Below are 19,061 nucleotides of genomic sequence, written 5' to 3'. Positions count from 1 at the left end.
GAATTTTTGATATTTTTTTGAAGTAATGCTGCTAAAGGCCTCCAGTTATTTTTTCTTAACCTCTTCTACATCTTGAAAAAGCTGTCCCTTTAGGCGTTTGTTCATTCTTGGGAATAAGAAGTCGTCTCAGGGGGCTCGGTCAGGCGAGTAAGGGTGGTGAGAAACCGATGTCCTAATGTTTTTTGCCAAAAATGGTTGATTGGCCATGTGTGGGCAGGCACACTGTCATGATAAAGCAGCCTATCCTTTGATCGCACCAATTCAGATTGTTTTTTTTTTAAAGGTACCGTCACACATAACGAGATCGCTAGCGAGATCGCTGCTGAGCCACGGTTTCTGTGACGCAGTAGCGATCCTGTTAGCGATCTCGTTATGTGTGACACCTACCAGCGATCAGGCCTCTGCTGTGAGATCTCTAGTCGTTGCCGAATGGTCCAGGCCATTTTCTTCAAAGACGATGTCCTGCTGGGCAGGACACATCGCTGTGTTTGACACGGTGTGACAGGGTCACAGTGACTGCTGAGATCGTTATACAGGTCGCTACCGCGACCTGTATTGTTCCTGCATCGCTGGTAAGATCTGACTGTGTGACATCTCACCTGCGACCTCCCAGCGACTTACCAGCGATCCCTATCAGGTCGCATAGTTTTCGGGATCGCTGGTAAGTCGTTGTGTGTGACTGGGCCTTTACTCACTACTTCACACAAATCGCTTCAGCACTTGCAGATAGTAATGTTGGTTCACTGTGATGCCCTGAGGAACAAATTGAAGGTCAACGATTCCTTTGATGTCTAAAAAACAAACCATCTTGGACTTCAAATTTGATTTCACTTGCTGTGCTTTTCTTGGTGTTGGCGATGAAGCTGTCTTCCACTGGCTGGACTGTGGTTTTGTTTCAGGATCACAGCCATAACACCAAGATTCATCCCTTGAGATGACTTGACAAAATAAATCAGGGCCCGTTCTTTCAATTCCTGACACACTCTCAAACAGATCTCCTTCTGACGCGGTTTTCTTTAACAGGAAACAGAATTTGATGTCGGCTCGTTACTCCTTAAAGTTTGCCATTGCAAACTAGCCCAAGAACGTTGAGAGGGGCTTAAGAAAACAATCATTCACTCTCGGCGCTGTGATGGTTTTTCTCATGAACATTACTTAGCCAATTGAGCATGGAGAATGTATAGTGAGCATACCTAGTGGGAGAGGGCAGCACTGCCAACCCACTTGCCTACAGAAAATAATTATTGTTTTTTAGTGCGGTACCCCCTTGAAGATGCATGTCCCAACTGTCTGGAATGGAGAGGTGGTTATGCATGTGCGGTTCTCACAATTCATTTACTTGGGATTTCAAGCGGCGGCGAATGTCAGGGCCCTTTTCTCAGGCTTGGTGTGAGTCATAGGAGGTGGGAACTGCTTCCATAGGACCATTTTAGGCATATCCTGTGGATATGCCATAAATGTTGTGAGATGGTAAAAACCCGTAGAGGTTTAGTCAAGCACCATTCACTTCCCCAATTTGGAAGCCTATAGATACCTTCATTAGAATAAGACGGATGCATGCATCCTGGCATGTATGTGTGGATGTGTCATTACCGGGGATGTCAACCTCCCAATGCAGAAGTGAGTAGCATCAAAATAACCCATAAAAGAGGTTAACAATGGTTACCAAAAAAAACACAGAATAGGTGATAACTGTTTTATCAAGGCTGGGATGACGACCAATCACTTGTACATGGGTCACAAGTCTCCATGTGAAAAACATATCTCGCAACTATATAAAGTTGTACCTCAAAAACCTAGATCATTATGCGAAATCTGAAAAAGGACCCCGCCATCCTTGGCCACGTAGTAATGGGCATCTACTCTAACTTCTTCAGTCGCCTTTACATTAAGTTCACTGACAGGAGTAATAAGCAATATAACTGGTTTGGATGCAGAAATGTCTGGGTGATAAATAATATCTAAATGGGAAAATAATGTCTGCAGGTTAAGCACAATACTGAGTCATGATCTAAGAAAGTAAAAATGTGCTGAATGTGTGGGGTTTTTTTTTTATTCTGTTTGGAATCAGCTTTCCTCTTTTGTTCTCTTGTGTATACACACAATTAACACTTGGTTTATGTTAGCAATCGCTTTTCACTTGGAAATGAGTAAAAACGGTTATAGACCTGAAAATACCCCATGAAAATGTATTTCGCGGTTTAGGTTAAAGGGGTATTCTCAAGTCTGCAAGTTATCCTCTACACTTAGGATAGAGGATGACTTCATGATCGACTGGGTACTCTTCAATCCAGATAACTAGGACTCTGAAGAGCCCCGTGTGAGTGGTGGTCGATCATGGTCACTGCTGCTTCATTCATTCTTGTAGGAGTGCTGGAGACCAGCCGAGCCCAGTGCTTGGCTATCTCTGGTTGTCCTATTAAGAGTGAATGGAGCGGAAGTTCACATGACTGACCTCCATTCCGCAAAGTTATCCCTTAAAAAAATGCTCTTAAATACAATATAAAGTAGTACTGAAACCAAAATAATACAAATAATACATTAAGTAACACACACTTGCAGGTTCCCACCTCCCTCCACGGCACCCTGCTAAATGTAGATTTCCTGGATGTTATTCAATAATGATTTGTAATAGGTCAGTCTGCCAACTAGAACATGGAAAAGATGCCTAAACTACACAAAAATTCCCTCAGGACTCAGAACACCTATGCCACCCATGCATTAAATAGATGCGAAGGATCTAGGAGCTGTCAGTATAGAAGAACTTACCTTGGAAGCTGTCGGAAATCTCCAGAGTACTCTTCATATTTATATGTGACAACATGCCAATCAGAGTTGTACGTTTTGATACACTAAAAAGTGAATCAGAAAAAAAAATATATATATTTTAATGATGGTACAATTAAGTCTTGTGCATTCAGCTGAGAAAGCAAATCCGTAAAGACTGTGGTCTGACGACTTTAAAGGGACAGTATCGCGTTTTTTTATTTTTGTATTAAAAATAGTGATTCTGAAATCAAGTATTTCTAATACAAAATGAAAATCGTAGCTTATTTACTTTTTCTGTTATTCTAATTTTACTGTATGCACTGGGGGCCATGTTGGATTTGCTGTGTGTGTAACGACAGTTACACACTCCTTTATGGCAGCCCCTGTGCATAGAGAATAGTGGTCGCTATCCGACCCTATGTTTAACGTTACAGTGGGCGTATGCTGTGACCTGGACGCGCCCTCTGGGCTGTCCAGATCCCAGCAGAGGGAGGAGTTCAGCGCCATCATCGTGGAGCTCACAGCGTATGCTGTTTGCTCCACTTCCCCCCTGTCAACCGCCGGGATGTGTGAGTACAGGCCGCCTCCCCTCCCCTGCCCCCGTTACTGATGACACCGCCTCCCTCCGCTCTCCCCACCCCCACGCTACTGCTACCGCTAGTGCCGCCCCTCGCCGTTCCTGTCTCCGCTGACACCCCATCCCTTCGCTCTCCTCAGCCCCCGCTAGTGCCGCCCCTCCCCCTCGCCGTTCCCGTCTCCGCCGACACCCCATCCCTTCGCTCTCCTCAGCCCCCGCTAGTGCCACCCCTCCCCCTCGCTGTTACCGTCTCCGCTGACACCCCATCCCTCCGCTCTCCCCAGCCCCCGTTACTGCTACCACTGCCCCTCCCCCCGCAGTTACCGTCTCCGATGACACTTCCTCCCTCCGTTCTCCCGAGCCACCGCTCTACTCGCCGCTGCTGTGCATGTGTGTGCCCGTGCCTCACTGCATGCGAGTACCGCCGCTGATGCTGTCTGCACGGCTGTGTATCATCCTCTCCTGTTTGATACTATCTTCTGAGCCGTGTATCTAATCCTCTCTTGGGTGATACACAGCTCAGCAGACAGCATCACCCAGGACAGGATTAGATAAACAGCTCATCAGACAGTATCTAATCCTGTCCTGGGTGATGCTGTCTGATGAGCTGTGTATCTAACCCTGTCCTGGGTGATACTGTCTGCTGAGCTGTGTATCTAATCCTGTCCTGGGTGATGCTGTGTGCACGGCCGTGTATCTAATCCTGTCCTGTGTGATACTCCTGCTGTCTTTGGTGACACTTTAGACATTTCTGGTCACCAACAAAATGGCTCTGCATTGTGTCCCTACATGTCATTGTCTGTTATCCTTTGTAAACACTCAGATTGGGAGGTGGAGGCGTGCCATCACACACAGGAGAGCAGACTCCACCCACTTTACTGCAAGCTGTAACGTGAGCTTTTTCCTACAGTGGGATTTCTGTAGGATTTCAGAAGCTGCTCCCCCTAGTGTTTAACAGTGGAAACAGTGGAAAATATTAAACTTTTTAATTTTTTTTTTTACATTTTGCTCAATTAAAAAAAGAAAATAATATTTAAACAAAACATTAAAATAATATTACTTTACATTTTTTCAGGTATTTATTTTTTTTTTTTTCTGACGATACGTTCCCTTTAACCCTTCAACCCTGGTGATCAGCTGTTACCACCCAAGAAAGCCGCATTTGGCCACTGCAGGTGAACTGTAGCATTACATGCTGGCTTTTGCATGACTGATCAGGAGATGCAGGGATAGGTCAGGTTTGCCATTACAGAGCAAGGTTTGTATTAATGATCTTTCGTCTCCATGTATTGATCTGTGTGAAAATAATCATTGACTGACTTGTTATATCGTAGATCGGTGCTCATTAGTTAGAAATCTTCCATTAAATGTACCAATAGATGACGTTCCTCAGCGGAACACCCTCCGCTATGATGTCTATAATTCCCAATATGGCAGGAGAAAGGTCATCCTGTTGGAAAAACCTATTTTATACATCTCAGAAAAACTAATGCTCACTTGCATATACAGGAGCTAGATCATTATGTGAATTTCAACACATGCTGCTGTAAGATAGTATTTCCAATAAATCAAGAACTCAACATAGAAGTTGTAGTCCATTTAAATCTATCACATTTTCCAGAAAACTAAATAATAAAGTTAATTATCGCAATGTTTTAGAAAATCTAAACCTAAAACACTACAGATCCCATCTTATGTAGAGGCATATCCCGAGCAGAAAGTTTACTTATTTCTCATGTAATCCTGGACGAACTAAGTGACAAGTATAGTAACAAAAGCCCAGAAGGAGGACATGTCCTCAAATTACAACCATGTTATTTTGCTTTTGAAACTTGGCATTGGAGAAGGGGAAATATGTTTGCAGGACAAGGTGCAGTCTTACTATATACGTCATGTGTCAAAACAGGAGTGGCGCCATTCTAAGATAGTCTTCATAAACCCCCCAGATTTCAGTGCCCTGCCCTTATAAACGTAGAGTGAAATAATAAACACGCCCTTTCTACATATAAACTGATGTCCGGGGGAATTCAGATGTAATATACGCAGACAGTTTATTTGTTTAAAGCCAGACAATGCGTGCCTCAGCCCACCAGCCCAAAGGGCAGCACTCAAGACTGCAAATGAACGCGGTGGTACAGAGGCAACAAATACAGACACAATATTATCCCAAATAATCGCCTACCTCAGTGACAAAAAGACTCTGCGCCTCCTTCTCTGCATTATCAGGAACTGTTGAACATATATATCGACCCTGTCTCCTTAAGGTAGCAATCTAGAGTAGAGAAAGAACACTTTGAAAAATTATCATTAATTACAATATTTTACAGTAAACAATACAAAACATAACGAGCATGAAGAGCCATTGTTCTCCACTTTCCTACAGAAGGCGGAAAACAAGTGCAATAGGGTCTGACATGTGGAGGAAAATGTGAGAACCTGCTGTGTGATTTTGTCCACCTGGGGAGGTTGTCAGACAACTACTGGAGAAAGTAGTGTCAGGGGGAGCGCTGTCGGGCCGACTAATGCAGCACTCGAGTCTTCCCGGCAGCCAGGGCCGGCGACAGAACCAGTCAGCAAGGGCGGTGATGTATGCTGCGTCCCCTGGGCCGAGTTCCGGGGACCGCAGCGCTCATGCCAGCAGCCGCACTTTCCAGGCTGCAGGCTCTTAAAGCCACACCTGCACGCAGATTTCACTGCTGCATGCAGGGTCTAAGTTTGTCTGTGGGCGGAGTTAGCACAGTGTGCACTGCGCTCCCGTCCAACAGAGAAGGTAGATGCTAGAATGTACGTGCTCCTACCAGGTATGACTTAATTTGCCATGAACATGGTCACGCCAACTAACCTGGAAGGAGTCCATACATTCTAGGCTCAACCCCCAGATGAAGACAGGTGCCGAAGCATCCACATCCCGCCACGCTGTTGTCCTGTCCCCCCTCCCCCACCCCAGTGCTGTATACCCTAGAGCTGCATCTCCCCCCACCCCAGTGCTGTATACCCGCAGAACTGTATCCCCCACCCCAGTGCTGTATACCCTAGAGCTGTATCTCCTCCCACCCCTGTACAGTATACCCCCAGTACTGTCTATCCCTCCACCCCAGTGCTATATATACCCCCAGAACTGTCTGTTGTCTGACCCCAGTGCTATATACCCCGCAGAAATGTCTGTCCCACTCACCCCAGTCCTTTATTCCTCCAGAACGGTCTATCCCCTGATCCCAGTGTTGTATACCCCTCGGAACTGTCTATACCCCCACCCCAGTGCTATATAACTCCAGAACTGTCTGTCATCTGACCCCAGTGCTGTATACCCCCAGAACGGTCTGTCCCTTGATCCCAGTGCTGTATACCCACCAGAACTATCTGTTCCCCCCACCCCAGTGTTATATCTCCACCAACCTGTGCTGTATACCCCCCAGAGCTGTTGGTCCCCCACTCCAGTGCTGTATAACCCAAGAGTTGTATGTCCCCCCCCACTCCAGTGCAGTATACCACCCTAGAGCTGTATCTCCCCCTGTATCTGCGTGTATGTTTCACTGCTCCCGTAGACCTGTATGGGTGTGTGAGCTGAGACTCTGACACTCGCAGCATGCTGCAATTCTTTTCTCATGCCAATATAGCATGAAAAATCAATCGCAGATGGACACTGCCCCATAGTTTTACACTGGTGCGAGTGCAATTCAATGTTTTATCGGATTGCACTCGTCCATGCAAAACGCAAGAGGAACTGAGGCCTTACTGTAGTTCCAGTATGGTCCACAGTCTGATGGTGACTGAGAACTCCCAAGTATCTCCTTACCATTGTTAAAAGAAAACTGTCACCAGATTTTTGCTCCCCCATCTGAGAGCAGCATAATGTAGAGACAGAGACCCTGATTCCAGCAATGTGTCACTTACGGAGCTGTTTGCTGTCATTTTGATAAAATCAATGTTTTCTCTGCTGCAGATCTAGCAGTTATACAGAGCTGATGAATATGCTGGACTACTTGGCAGCATGCCAAGCAGTCCTGTAATGATAATCTACTGCTGAATAAACAGTGATTTTAGAAAAACTACACTATGCAGCACAGTAAGTGACACACCGCTGGAATCAGGATCTCTGCCCCTACATTATGCTGCTCTTAGATTAGGTGTTAAAATCCTGGTGACAGATTCCCTTAAAGGATGTACTGGAAACTGTAGATTCCTCCAATATAAATGTCTATGTGTCTGACCTGACATTACAAATGATGTACCATGTACTGCTTGTGGTTCTGATTATTTATTTCTGTACTGATGAGGGTTTTGATGCGGTGTTTCTGAACTGAGGGGGTTATATGGATCTATTTCTGTACTGCTGGTGGTTGTGATGCAGTGTTTCTGTACTGATAGGGATTATAATTATGTATTTCTGTAATTCTGGTGGTTCTGGTGCTGTTACTAGTTCTGATCCTGCACACAAGTAACAATACATAAATTGTGAGATTGGACAACCCCTTTACTTAGAATTGGGCTACACTGCTTAAATTTATAATAAAGTCTTGTCCAGGTTTGAGATGAAAGTTTCCAGTCACTGTAGGTGACTGCAGGCTTCTGAATTCTCACAGTGCTTGCACACTTTTAGGATTCTCTGGTGCCAGTGGCAATAGTGGATGGTCATGTGAGCACAAGTATGAGATTTTTATATTTCTGGCCACATTCTGATTTGACGTGTCCGGCCTTACTCAATAAATGTTCATTGAGCGAGGCCATACATGTCTAGTCTACACGTTACCACATGTATGTAAATCACATACTTGCAGTTTCGTGACCTCCCAGTCTCACCACCGGCATCAGAGAATCCTGACAATGTGCAGTGTGAGAATTCAGAAGTCTACAGTCACATAGAGTGACACATAGAGTGACACATAGAGTGACTGCAGATTTTTATCTCAAACCTGGACAACCACTTTACTGTACTTATAAAATTAAACAGTGTAGCTCAATCCTAACAGCATGTAATATACTCCTTGTCAGGATTCAGCTCTGCATTTGGTTCGAGCAGTCACCACATGGCCTCTCCACTCATATGTGATTTTCATACTTGCATGTGACAACTGGCTTTTCTTCCTATGTTTCTCTTTATACATCGAGAGAATTATTAAGAGCAGCTTGTCATCACGTGACTAAGTGTGCAAATCACATATAAATAATTGGTCACATGGGAGGGGCGCCAAATTGAATTTTTGCCCCGGGTGCTGGAAAGCCTAGATACACCTGTGGATAAGAGATAGCGTCTTGAGACTGGTATGCACCTTTAACCCCTTCACCCCCGGCCACTAAAACACCCTAATGACCGGGCCATTTTTTGCAATTCTGACCAGTGTCACTTTGACAGGTTATAACTCTGGAACGCTTCAACGGATCCTGGCGATTCTGAGATTGTTTTTTCGTGACATATTGTACTTCATGTCAGTGGTAAATTTAGGCCGATATTTTTTGCGTTTATTTGTGAAAATTTAGGAAATTTGGCGAAAATTTTGAAAATTTCGCAATTTTCAAACTTTGAAAATTTATGCCCATAAATCTGAGAGATATGTCACACAAAATAGTTACTAAATAACATTTCCCACTTGTGTACTTTACATCAGCGCAATTTTCGAAACAAATTTTTTTTCCGTTAGGAAGTTAGAAGGGGTCAAAGGTCATCAGCAAATTCTCATTTTTCCAACAAAATTTACAAAATATTTTTTTTTAGGGACCACATTACATTTGAGGTGACTTTGAGAGGCCTAGGTGACAGAAAATACCCAAAAGTGACCCCATTCTAAAAACTACACCCCTCACACTGCTCAAAACCACATCCAATAAGTTTAACCCTTTAGGTGCTTCACAGGAACCAAAGCAATGTGGAAGGAAAAAATGAAAATTTTACTTTTTAACACAAAAATGTTACTTTAGCCATAAAATTTTCATTTTTACAAGGGAGAAAAGAGAAAGTACACAATACAATTTATTGTGCATGTTCTCCTGAGTACGCTGATACCCCATATGTGGTAAAAATCAATTGTTTGGGCGCACGGCAGAGCTCGGAAGGGAAGGAGCGCCATTTGAATTTTTGAACGCAAAATTAGCTGCACTCATTAGCGGACGCCATGTCGGGTTTGAAGACCCCCTGAGGTGCCTAACCAATGGAGCTCCCCCACAAGTGACCCCATTTTGGAAACTAGAGCCCTCAAATAATTTTTCTAGATGTTTGGTGAGCACTTTGAACCCCTGGGGGCTTCACAAAAGTTTATAGCGTTGAGCCGTGAAAAGAAAAAAAATTTTTTTACCACAAAACGGTTGCTTCACCTAGGTAGCTTTTTTTTTCACAAGGGTAACAGGAAAAATGCACCATAAAATGTATTGTGCATTTTCTCCTGAGTACGCAGATACCTCATATGTGGTGGAAATCAAATGTTTGGACACACAGCAGTGCTCGGAAGGCAAGGAGCGCCATTTGAATTTTTGAGTGCAAAATTAGCTGCACCTGTTAGCGGACGCCATGTCGGGTTTGAAGACCCCCTGAGGTGCCTAAACAATGGAGCTCCCCCACAAGTGACCCCATTTTGGAAACTAGAGCCCTCAAATAATTGTTCTAGATGTTTGGTGAGCACTTTGAACACCTGGGGGCTTCACAGAAGTTTATAGCGTTGAGCCGTGAAAAGAAAAAATTGTTTTTTTACAACAAAACGGTTGCTTCAACTAGGTAGCTTTTTTTTTCACAAGGGTAACAGGAAAAAATGCACCACAAAATGTATTGTGCATTTTCTCCTGAATACGCAGATACCTCATATGGGGTGGAAATCAAATCTTTGGACACACGGCAGTGCTCGGAAGGCAAGGAGCGCCATTTGAATTTTTGAATGCAAAATTAGCTGCACTCATTAGCGGACGCCATGTGGGGTATGAAGACCCCCTGAGGTGCCTAAACAATGGAGCTCCCCCACAAGTCACCCCATTTTGGAAACTAGAGCCCTCAAATAATTTTTCTAGATGTTTGGTGAGCACTTTGAACACCTGGGGGCTTCACAGAAGTTTATAGCGTTGAGCCGTGAAAAGAAAAAAAAAATTTTTTACCACAAAACGGTTGCTTCAACTAGGTAGCTTTTTTTTTCACAAGGCTATCAGGAAAAAATGCACCATAAAATGTATTGTGCATTTTCTCCTGAGTACGCAGATACCTCATATGTGGTGGAAAGTAATTGTTTGGGCGCATGGCGGGGCTCAGAAGAGAAGGAGCGCCATTTGACAGCAAAATTGGTTGGAATCATTAGCGGACGCCATGTCACGTTTGAGACCCCCTATGGTGCCTAAACAGTGGAGCTCCCCCACAAGTGACACCATTTTGGAAACTAGAGCCCTCAAATAATTTTTCTAGATGTTTGATGTGCACTTTGAACACCTGGGGGCTTCACAGAAGTTTATAGCGTTGAGCCGTGAAAAGAAAAAATTTTTTTTTTACCACAAAACAGTTGCTTCAACTAGGTAGCTTTTTTTTTCACAAGGGTAACAGGAAAAAATGCACCATAAAATGTATTGTGCATTTTCTCCTGAGTACGCAGATACCTCACATGTGGTGGAAAGTAATTGTTTGGGCGCATGGCGGGGCTCAGAAGAGAAGGAGCGCCATTTGACAGCAAAATTGGTTTGAATCATTAGCGGACGCCATGTCACGTTTGGAGACCCCCTATGGTGCCTAAACAGTGGAGCTCCCCCACAAGTGACACCATTTTGGAAACTAGAGCCCTCAAATAATTTTTCTAGATGTTTGATGTGCACTTTGAACACCTGGGGGCTTCACAGAAGTTTATAGCGTTGAGCCGTGAAAAGAATTTTTTTTTTTTTACCACAAAACGGTTGCTTCAACTAGGTAGCTTTTTTTTTCACAAGGGTAACAGGAAAAAATGCACCATAAAATGTATTGTGCATTTTCTCCTGAGTACGCAGATACCTCATATGTGGTGGAAATAAATTGTTTGAGCGCATGGCGGGGCTCAGAAGAGAAGGAGCGCCATTTGACTTTTCAAACGCACAGACGCAGTGCACTGATCGGCCGCTGCAGGACGCACGGTCGGATGCGATAAAAAAAAGCGTCGGGGATACGTAAAAAAAAAAAAGTCACGCCAAAAATTGACCATGGATGCAGATACGTTATGTGCATCCCTGATCAGCGCTTGGTGGGACGCACGGACGAATGCGATACAAAAAGCGTCGCAAATATAAAAAAAAGTCACGCCAAAAATTGACCATGGATGCCGATCCGTTATGTGCATCCCTGATCAGCGCTTGGCGGGACGCACGGATGGATGTGATACAAAAAGCGTCGGGGATACGGAAAAAAAAAAGTCACGCCAAAAATTGAGCAGGGATGCCGATCCGTTATCTGCATCCCTGATCAGCGCTTGGCGGGACGCACAGACGGATGCGATACAAAAAGCGTCGGGGATACGGAAAAAAAAGTCACGCCAAAAATTGAGCAGGGATGCCGATCCGTTATCTGCATCCCTGATCAGCGCTTGGCGGGACGCACGGACGGATGCGATACAAAAAGCGTCGGGGATACGGAAAAAAAAAAGTCACGCCAAAAATTGAGAAGGGATGCCGATCCGTTATCTGCATCCCTGATCAGCGCTTGGCGGGACGCACGGACAGATGACAGATGAGGTGTAAAAATGGACAGGGGATACGGAAAAAAAAAAAAGTTATACTTACAGTACCCAGAGGACTAGCAGGAGGATCACTGACCAGAAGAGCTGCAGAGGAATAGATGGCAGAGAGATGGACAGCTTTACAGGAGCAGCAGGCAGATCAGCAGAATGCCCAGGAAGGACCCAGCGATGGACGCAGATGTGATCAGGCCGGTGAAGACAGGTAAGAGGACGTCGGGGGAGAGCAGAGGGGGAGAGGGGGGGGGTGAGAGCAGAGAGGGGGGGGGAAGCAGAGGGGGAGGGGGTAGAGCAGAGGGGGAGACCGGAGAGGGAGCTGCAGAACAGAGATAATGGGGGAGGCAGTCAGATCGAGGGGGGAGCAGATCGGGATGTCGGGGGGGGGGGGGGTTGGGGGGAGCAGATCGCGGGGGGGCACGGCAGGGGCTACCATGGCAGCGTGCAGGGGCACCACGGGAGCGCGCAGGGGCACCACGGGAGCGCGCACGGGCTGGCTGCAAAGTGAGCACAGTACTCACGTGCAGCAGCGGTGACAGCTAGGGCGGCGGCGGCGGCAGCAGCGGCGGTGGCGTGGTACCACAAGTACCAGCCACTGCACGCTGCAGACATGTTGGGGGAGGGCTCGCATGCCAGCACAGGCCTGGGGAGGGCGGCCACCGGCAAATCACACCGCCCCACTGCACACTGATTGGAGCGATTGCGCGTCATAGCACGATCGCTCCAATCAGTGCTGCAGGGGCTGGGGGAGACATGTTTGAGGTCCACCTATGATATACTGCAGCAGCTGCGGCATCTCATAGCTGGATCTCACAGGATCGCACTAATTCGGGCATTATTTTTGCCGAAATTAGTGCGATCGATGTGGTTGGCGGTTCAGATTTGAACAGCCAATCACATCGATCGTCGATAGGGGGTGGCGATGCCGCCCCCCCTGGGGTCAAGCAAAGGTCCCCTGCTGTAAGAAACAGCAGGGGACATCATTTGAAAGCCGTTGCTATGGCCACGGCAATCAAATGAAGTTTAGGCAGTAAAATTACGTCCCTGGTCGTTAAGTCACGTTAAAATAGGACGTAATTTTACTGCCCGCGGTCGTGAAGGGGTTAAAGGGAACCTGTCACCTAGAATATGCGTTCTGACCTATCAGCAGACGCATGTGTGCCCTAATACACCTCTCTACCCATCCCTGTGTTATAAAATTGTATAATATGAAAGTAATAAAAAACGTTTTATTACCTTCATATCTCGTATGTAAATAGCAGGGAATGTGGACACAGGGGCGGCGCCTTGCCCTATGGACGTCTGCATATTTCCGTGGGATCACGCCCCTGTGGGCGTGATACCATGGAGCGACGTCCCAGTCTCTCATTCTATCCTGCGTGCATTGCAGCAGGCTTCTCTTCCGGATATTCACGCGCCGGCTTCAGACACGCAGTGCGCGTCTGAAACTGACAAGAAGAACCCGGAAGAGAAGCCTGCTGCAATGCGCACAGGATAGAATGAGAGACTGGGACGTCGCTCCATGGTATCACGCCCACAGGGGCGTGATCCCACGGAAATATGCAGACGTCCATAGGGCAAGGCGCCGACCCTGTGTCCACATTCCCTGCTACTTACATACGAGATATGAGAGAAAGAGAGAGAGAGAAAGAGAGCGAGAGAGAGAGAGAGAGAGAGAGAGAGAGAGGAAAAAAAAAATTCCCGGACCCGGACCGGACGCTGAAACCGCGCGGATCCGGATTTTTACAGTTCAGGTCCGCTCAACAATAGTAGAGAGGTGTAATTAGGGCACACATGCGTCTGCTGATAGGTCAGAACGCATATTCTAGGCGACAGGTTCCCTTTAAGCATGCCTCATTGTAGGGTGTAGCACCGAATGAATAAGAGATTGTAGTTTAAGGCTATGTGCGCACCAAAAAATGGACTTTTAAGAAAAATCTGCACCCCTTTGGCAGAATACCGCACCCGCGGCAAAAACACGGTAAAACCGCATCCGTGTTTTTGCCGCGATTTGACGCATTTTGCCACGGGTTGGTTCCTGCGGTTTTTACCACTATCTATGGCAAAAACCGCAGGTACCTTGCAGAAAAGAAGTGACATGCACGTTAATTCCGCAGCAGAAATTCCGCAGGTATAAAAAAAAAAATGCAGTGTGCGCACAGCATTTTTTTTCAAACCCATGGGTATTGCTGAGGAATGACTGCAGAAATGTTAGACACATTTTCTGCAGCAAATCCGCTGTAAATCTGCGGCGTGCGCACATAGCCTTAATCTTGCATTTGCCGCTCTCATAAGTGATGTTCAGGTATCTACTATAAGTCCCAACAGCACATCCTCTGCTTCCGTGTCACGGCTAAGGCATCAATCCCGGCATAGGCGAAGGCTGGGTTTCTGACTGGCCGCTCAAGCCGACCCACTTAGTTCTGCTCTTAGGTCAGGAGGGGATATATTTGTACCAGTCTAGATAGAGCTGAAGCGTCAGCTGAAGCTCTGCTCAGGTTCTCTGGTAGCTTGCTACAATTTATCAGTACAAAGACTAGCACAGCAATGGGTAGACTGGAGACAATAACGGCTTTTCAAAAAAGGGCTATGAAAAACTGAAGCACTACATTTATTTAGAAGGGTGTAAAAATATCACACTAAAACAAGAAAATTAATAATAGACTTTAATAATAGAAAGTTATAATATACTTTAAATATAACAGGTGCCTTGATCTGACGATATCTGCACCAGTCCCTGGTCTCGGTAACTTCACATCTGGCTAGTTCTTTGCATAGGACAAAGCCTTAATCAGCACATCATCCATGCTGTATGAAGGGGCTGGCTGACTGCCTCAATACAAATGCTGAGCCAGCCTCTTTCTGCATCGTCTGCTAGGCTATATGCCCACGCTGCGGAAAATGCGCAGATTTTGCAGCGGATTTCTCGCGGAAAAGCTGCGGATTTTCCAGAAATCTGCAGCACAGCTACTCCCCAGCCATTTCTATGGCATTTGGGAAATGCTGTGCCCACGCTGCGGATTTTTCCGCAGCGGAAATCGTGCGATTTTTGTGCGGAAAAATCTGCAGCATGTCAATTATTGTTGCGGATTTCTCCGCAGGGTCCCATATACTTACCTGCCTTGATAGAGACCGAGTCACTTTCTCTGTCTGGTGTAGCGGCAGCGGCGCGGTGGATCCAGCCAGGTACAGGAAGGAAGAGGTGGGTGGGGCCTGCACGAGCTCCGGTCATGTGACAGCCGCCCACCTCCAGCACAGTGAACCAGACGCTGCCTGACAGTGACCCGGCCGCCGGAAAGCGAGGTGCTGCATGATGGAGGTAAGTATGAGCACCCCGATCACTGCAGCACTTGTTCTGCATTGAGGATGCAGTGCCGAAGCCATGGTACTGTATTCCTCAATGCAGAATGCTCGCACCATATCCGCACGACATTCCGCTGTATATCCGCAGCATTGAAACAGAGAAAGTTCTGTTGCGGATTTCTGGGAGCACCTGCGGAATGTCTTGCGGATATATCCGCAGGACAATGTCCCCGTGGGCACATAGCCTAAGGGTATGTGCGCAAGTTGCGTTCTGTGTAGTGCGGAAAAGAACGCACCCTCTGGCAGACTGGACACATGTAAACACTGCGTTTGTAAACAACAAATGTATCCAAAATGCATGCATTTTCCATGTGTTTTGGATGCATTTTGACAGTGCGTTCCCCCGGCAATTCAGCTGACAGCAGACACAGAGTCGCGGAATGAAAATGAACTCTGATGAACTTCACCCGACTTTATTGTCATCCCCCGGCTCTGTCTGTGTGTCGTGTCCTGATTAGCGGTCACCTGTGAAGGACTCACCGGTGACCGTTAATCTCCTGAGTGACTGAAGTGAGCAGCACGATCAGCGGTGCCGTCACTCAGGTTACCCGCGGCCAGCTGGAGTCCTCTACCTGAGGCCGCAACTCACCTGTGATGTCATCGCAGATCGTGCAGCTCACTTCAGTCACTCTGGCGACTTGCTGTCACTGTTGAACGATCCAGCGGTGGCTGCGGGTAACCTGAGTGACGTCATCGTCATCAAGATCACTTTAGCTGCTGCGTGGAGCTGACAGAGAGCGGTTGTGGTCTGTGGCCACTCCTGTTAGCTTCATGTAGCAGAGCTGGATGCGTTTGCAGGACCACGTGTGGATTACGTCAGACCTGGAGGGGTATTTGGGGATTAATAAAGTGGTGAAAGAGGGTGTTTTTTTGGTCTTTTATTCCAAATAAAGGATTTTTTCGGGTGTATGTGTTTATTTTCTTTAACTTACAGTTTAATCATGGAAGGTATCTCGGGGAGATGCCTGCCATGATTAACCTAGGACTAAAGGGCCCTGTCACACACAGAGATAAATCTGCGGCAGATCTGTGGTTGCTGTGAAATTGTGCAAAATCAGTGCCAGGTTTGTGGCTGTGTACAAATGGAACAATATGTCCATGATTTCACTGCAACCACAGATCTGCCAAAGATTTATCTGTGTGTGTGACGGGGCCTTTAGTGGCAGCTATGGGCTGCCATTAACTACTTATTACCCAAATTGCCACTGCACCAGGGCAATTCGGGATGAGCCGGGTAGAGTCCCGGGACTGTCGCATCTAAAGGATGCGGCAATTCCAGGCGGCTTCTGGCTGATATTGTTAGGCTGGGGGGTTCCCCATGACGTGGAGCTCCCCATCCTGAGAATACCAGCCTTCAGCCATGTGGCTTTTTCCTGGCTGGTATCAAAATTTGCGGGGACCGCACGTCGTTTTTTTAAAATTATTTATTTATTTTACTGCATGATATAGACCGACTCACCGGCGGCTGTGATTGGTTGCAGTGAGACAGGTGTCACTCAGCGTGGGGGCGTGTCTGACTGCAACCAATCATAGGAGCCGGTGGACAGGGAAAACCGGGAATACGAGATAGAATAATGAGCGGATGGTATTTTCAAAAAAGGAAAAGCCGCCGGAGCTTTGTGACAGCCGTGGAGCCTCGTGCCAGTGATCGGTGAGTATGAGAGAGGGGGAGAGACCAACCAACAAAGAGAGGGACAGACAGACAGAGAGACCAACCGATGGACAGAGAGAGAGAGACAGACAGAGCGACCAACTGACAGAGAAAGAGACCGACTGACAGACAGAGAGAGATTGAAAAGACCTGCGTTTTGTTTGTCAAAAAAGCATGCGGAACGCAACAAAAATGCAGTCCAAGTGCATTTTGGTTGCGTTTTGACCCACATCATTGATTTCAATGGGTGGAGAACGCAGCTACAACGCACAAAAGAAGTGACATGCTGCTTTTTTTTTCCGCAGCGATTTTTGGCATCCAAAACGCTGCGTTTAAAAACGCAGCGTGCACTTTGAATTTTTGGAGTTCTCATAGACTTTGCTGGGGAAACGCATGCAATTTGGCACTGAAACGCTGCAGTTCAAAACGCAGCGTTAATGCGGGAAAAAAAGCAACGTGTGCACATAGCCTAACACACAACTGCAGGCCCCCGAGAGGCATAAGTCCTCAGGTCAGGACACCTTCACAACTAAAGTACAGAAGAAGTTGGATAATGTTCTTTTACGCACATTTAGAAATATTTTTTTTCATTGGACAACTCCTTTAAGCATCCTCTAGTCCAAAATATAAAGAAATAAACTATGATGGTGCTCAATCACAAATTCTTCTGCTAATTATTTTGTAGACACAAGTATTCTCTATGCGTTAGTGTAATGTTTTCTATGCCTATATATAATTTTATGATGAATACAAAAATTCTCAAATTGGTACACAACATATTAGCAATAGGTGTACTACAAATCAGGCAAAAACCATTGCTGAGCCCTACTCAATATACATAATAAAACACAAGAGAACAAGAGCACTAGTGCAAAAATAGACAAATGTTATTTACCGTATTTTTCGGACCATAAGACACACTTTTTTCCCCCAAATGTTGGGGGAAAGTTGGGGGTGCGTCTTATGGTCTGACTGTGGCTGCGGGTAATGAGGGTGCTGCGGTGGAGCGGGTCATCGGGGGCACGAGCAGGCTACTATAGCAGCCTGCCGTGACCACGTGTGCCCGCTCATTACATATGCACGCCCATCCTCCCGCCCATTTCTCAGCGCAGAAGCCGGCGCTGACAGGTGGGCGGGAGGACGAGCGGGGACGTGCGCATAGTAAAGAGCCGGTCCACATGATCACCCCTGGCAATTACAGCCTGGAGTGATCATGTGCGGCTGTATTCACTGCCCCCCGCACATCATTATCAGCGCGGGGTGCAGTGAATCAGTACAGTACACTCACCCGTCCCCGTGTGTGGAGCCGTTCCCCCGCAGCACGCGATGTCTTCCTGTCTGTGCCGGTCAGCTGATCTGTGCTTATCAGCTGATCGGCACAGACAGGAAGACATCGCGTGCTGCAGGGGAACGGCTCCACACACGCAGGTCAGCGGTGCAGAGAGGAAGATGATCGGTGCTGGAGGGAGTGAGAAAAAGGTGAGTATAAACGTTTGGTTTTTTTTCTCTGTGCTATAGGATACAGGCCATATACCAGGATGGTATATGAGCACGATGGGGGCATATAGCAGGATGGGAGTATATGAGCAGGAGGGATGGGGGGTATATGAACAGGATGAAAGTATATGAACAGGATGGGGGTATATGAACAGGATGGATGGGGGGTATATGAACAGGATGGAAGTATATGAACAGGATGGATGGGGGGTATATGAACAGGATGGGGGTATATGAACAGGATGGGGGTATATGAACAGGATGGGAGTATATGAGCAGGATGGATGGGGGGTATATGAACAGGATGGGGGTATATGAACAGGATGGGGGTATATGAACAGGACGGATAGGGGGTATATGAACAGGACGGATAGGGGGTATATGAACAGGATGGGGGGTATATGAACAGGATGGGGGTATATGAACAGGATGGGGGCTATATGAACAGGATGGATGGGGGCTACATGAACAGGATGGATGGGGGCTACATGAACAGGATGGGGGTATATGAACAAGATGGGGGTATATGAACAGGATGGGG

General features: G+C 46.6%; 1 protein-coding gene across 2 annotated transcripts in view; it reads right to left on the bottom strand.

Annotated features, from left to right (window-relative positions):
- The window catches only part of DOCK9 (dedicator of cytokinesis 9), a 426,004-nt gene that overhangs the window by 232,652 nt on the left and 174,291 nt on the right, over positions 1 to 19,061 (bottom strand). For both annotated transcript variants that reach the window (XM_075336721.1, XM_075336720.1), the window contains exons 3-4: positions 5,529 to 5,618; positions 2,770 to 2,852 (exon numbers count right to left, since the gene is read on the bottom strand). In XM_075336721.1, coding sequence (XP_075192836.1) covers positions 2,770 to 2,852; positions 5,529 to 5,618 — 173 coding nt within the window. The remainder of the gene's footprint in view (positions 1 to 2,769; positions 2,853 to 5,528; positions 5,619 to 19,061) is intronic.

Source organism: Anomaloglossus baeobatrachus, chromosome 2 (genome assembly GCF_048569485.1).
Source record: "Anomaloglossus baeobatrachus isolate aAnoBae1 chromosome 2, aAnoBae1.hap1, whole genome shotgun sequence".
NCBI classification, from domain to species: domain Eukaryota; kingdom Metazoa; phylum Chordata; class Amphibia; order Anura; family Aromobatidae; genus Anomaloglossus; species Anomaloglossus baeobatrachus.
The sequence above is the reverse complement of the archived record's forward strand: the minus strand, read 5'-3'. Positions and strand labels throughout refer to the sequence as shown.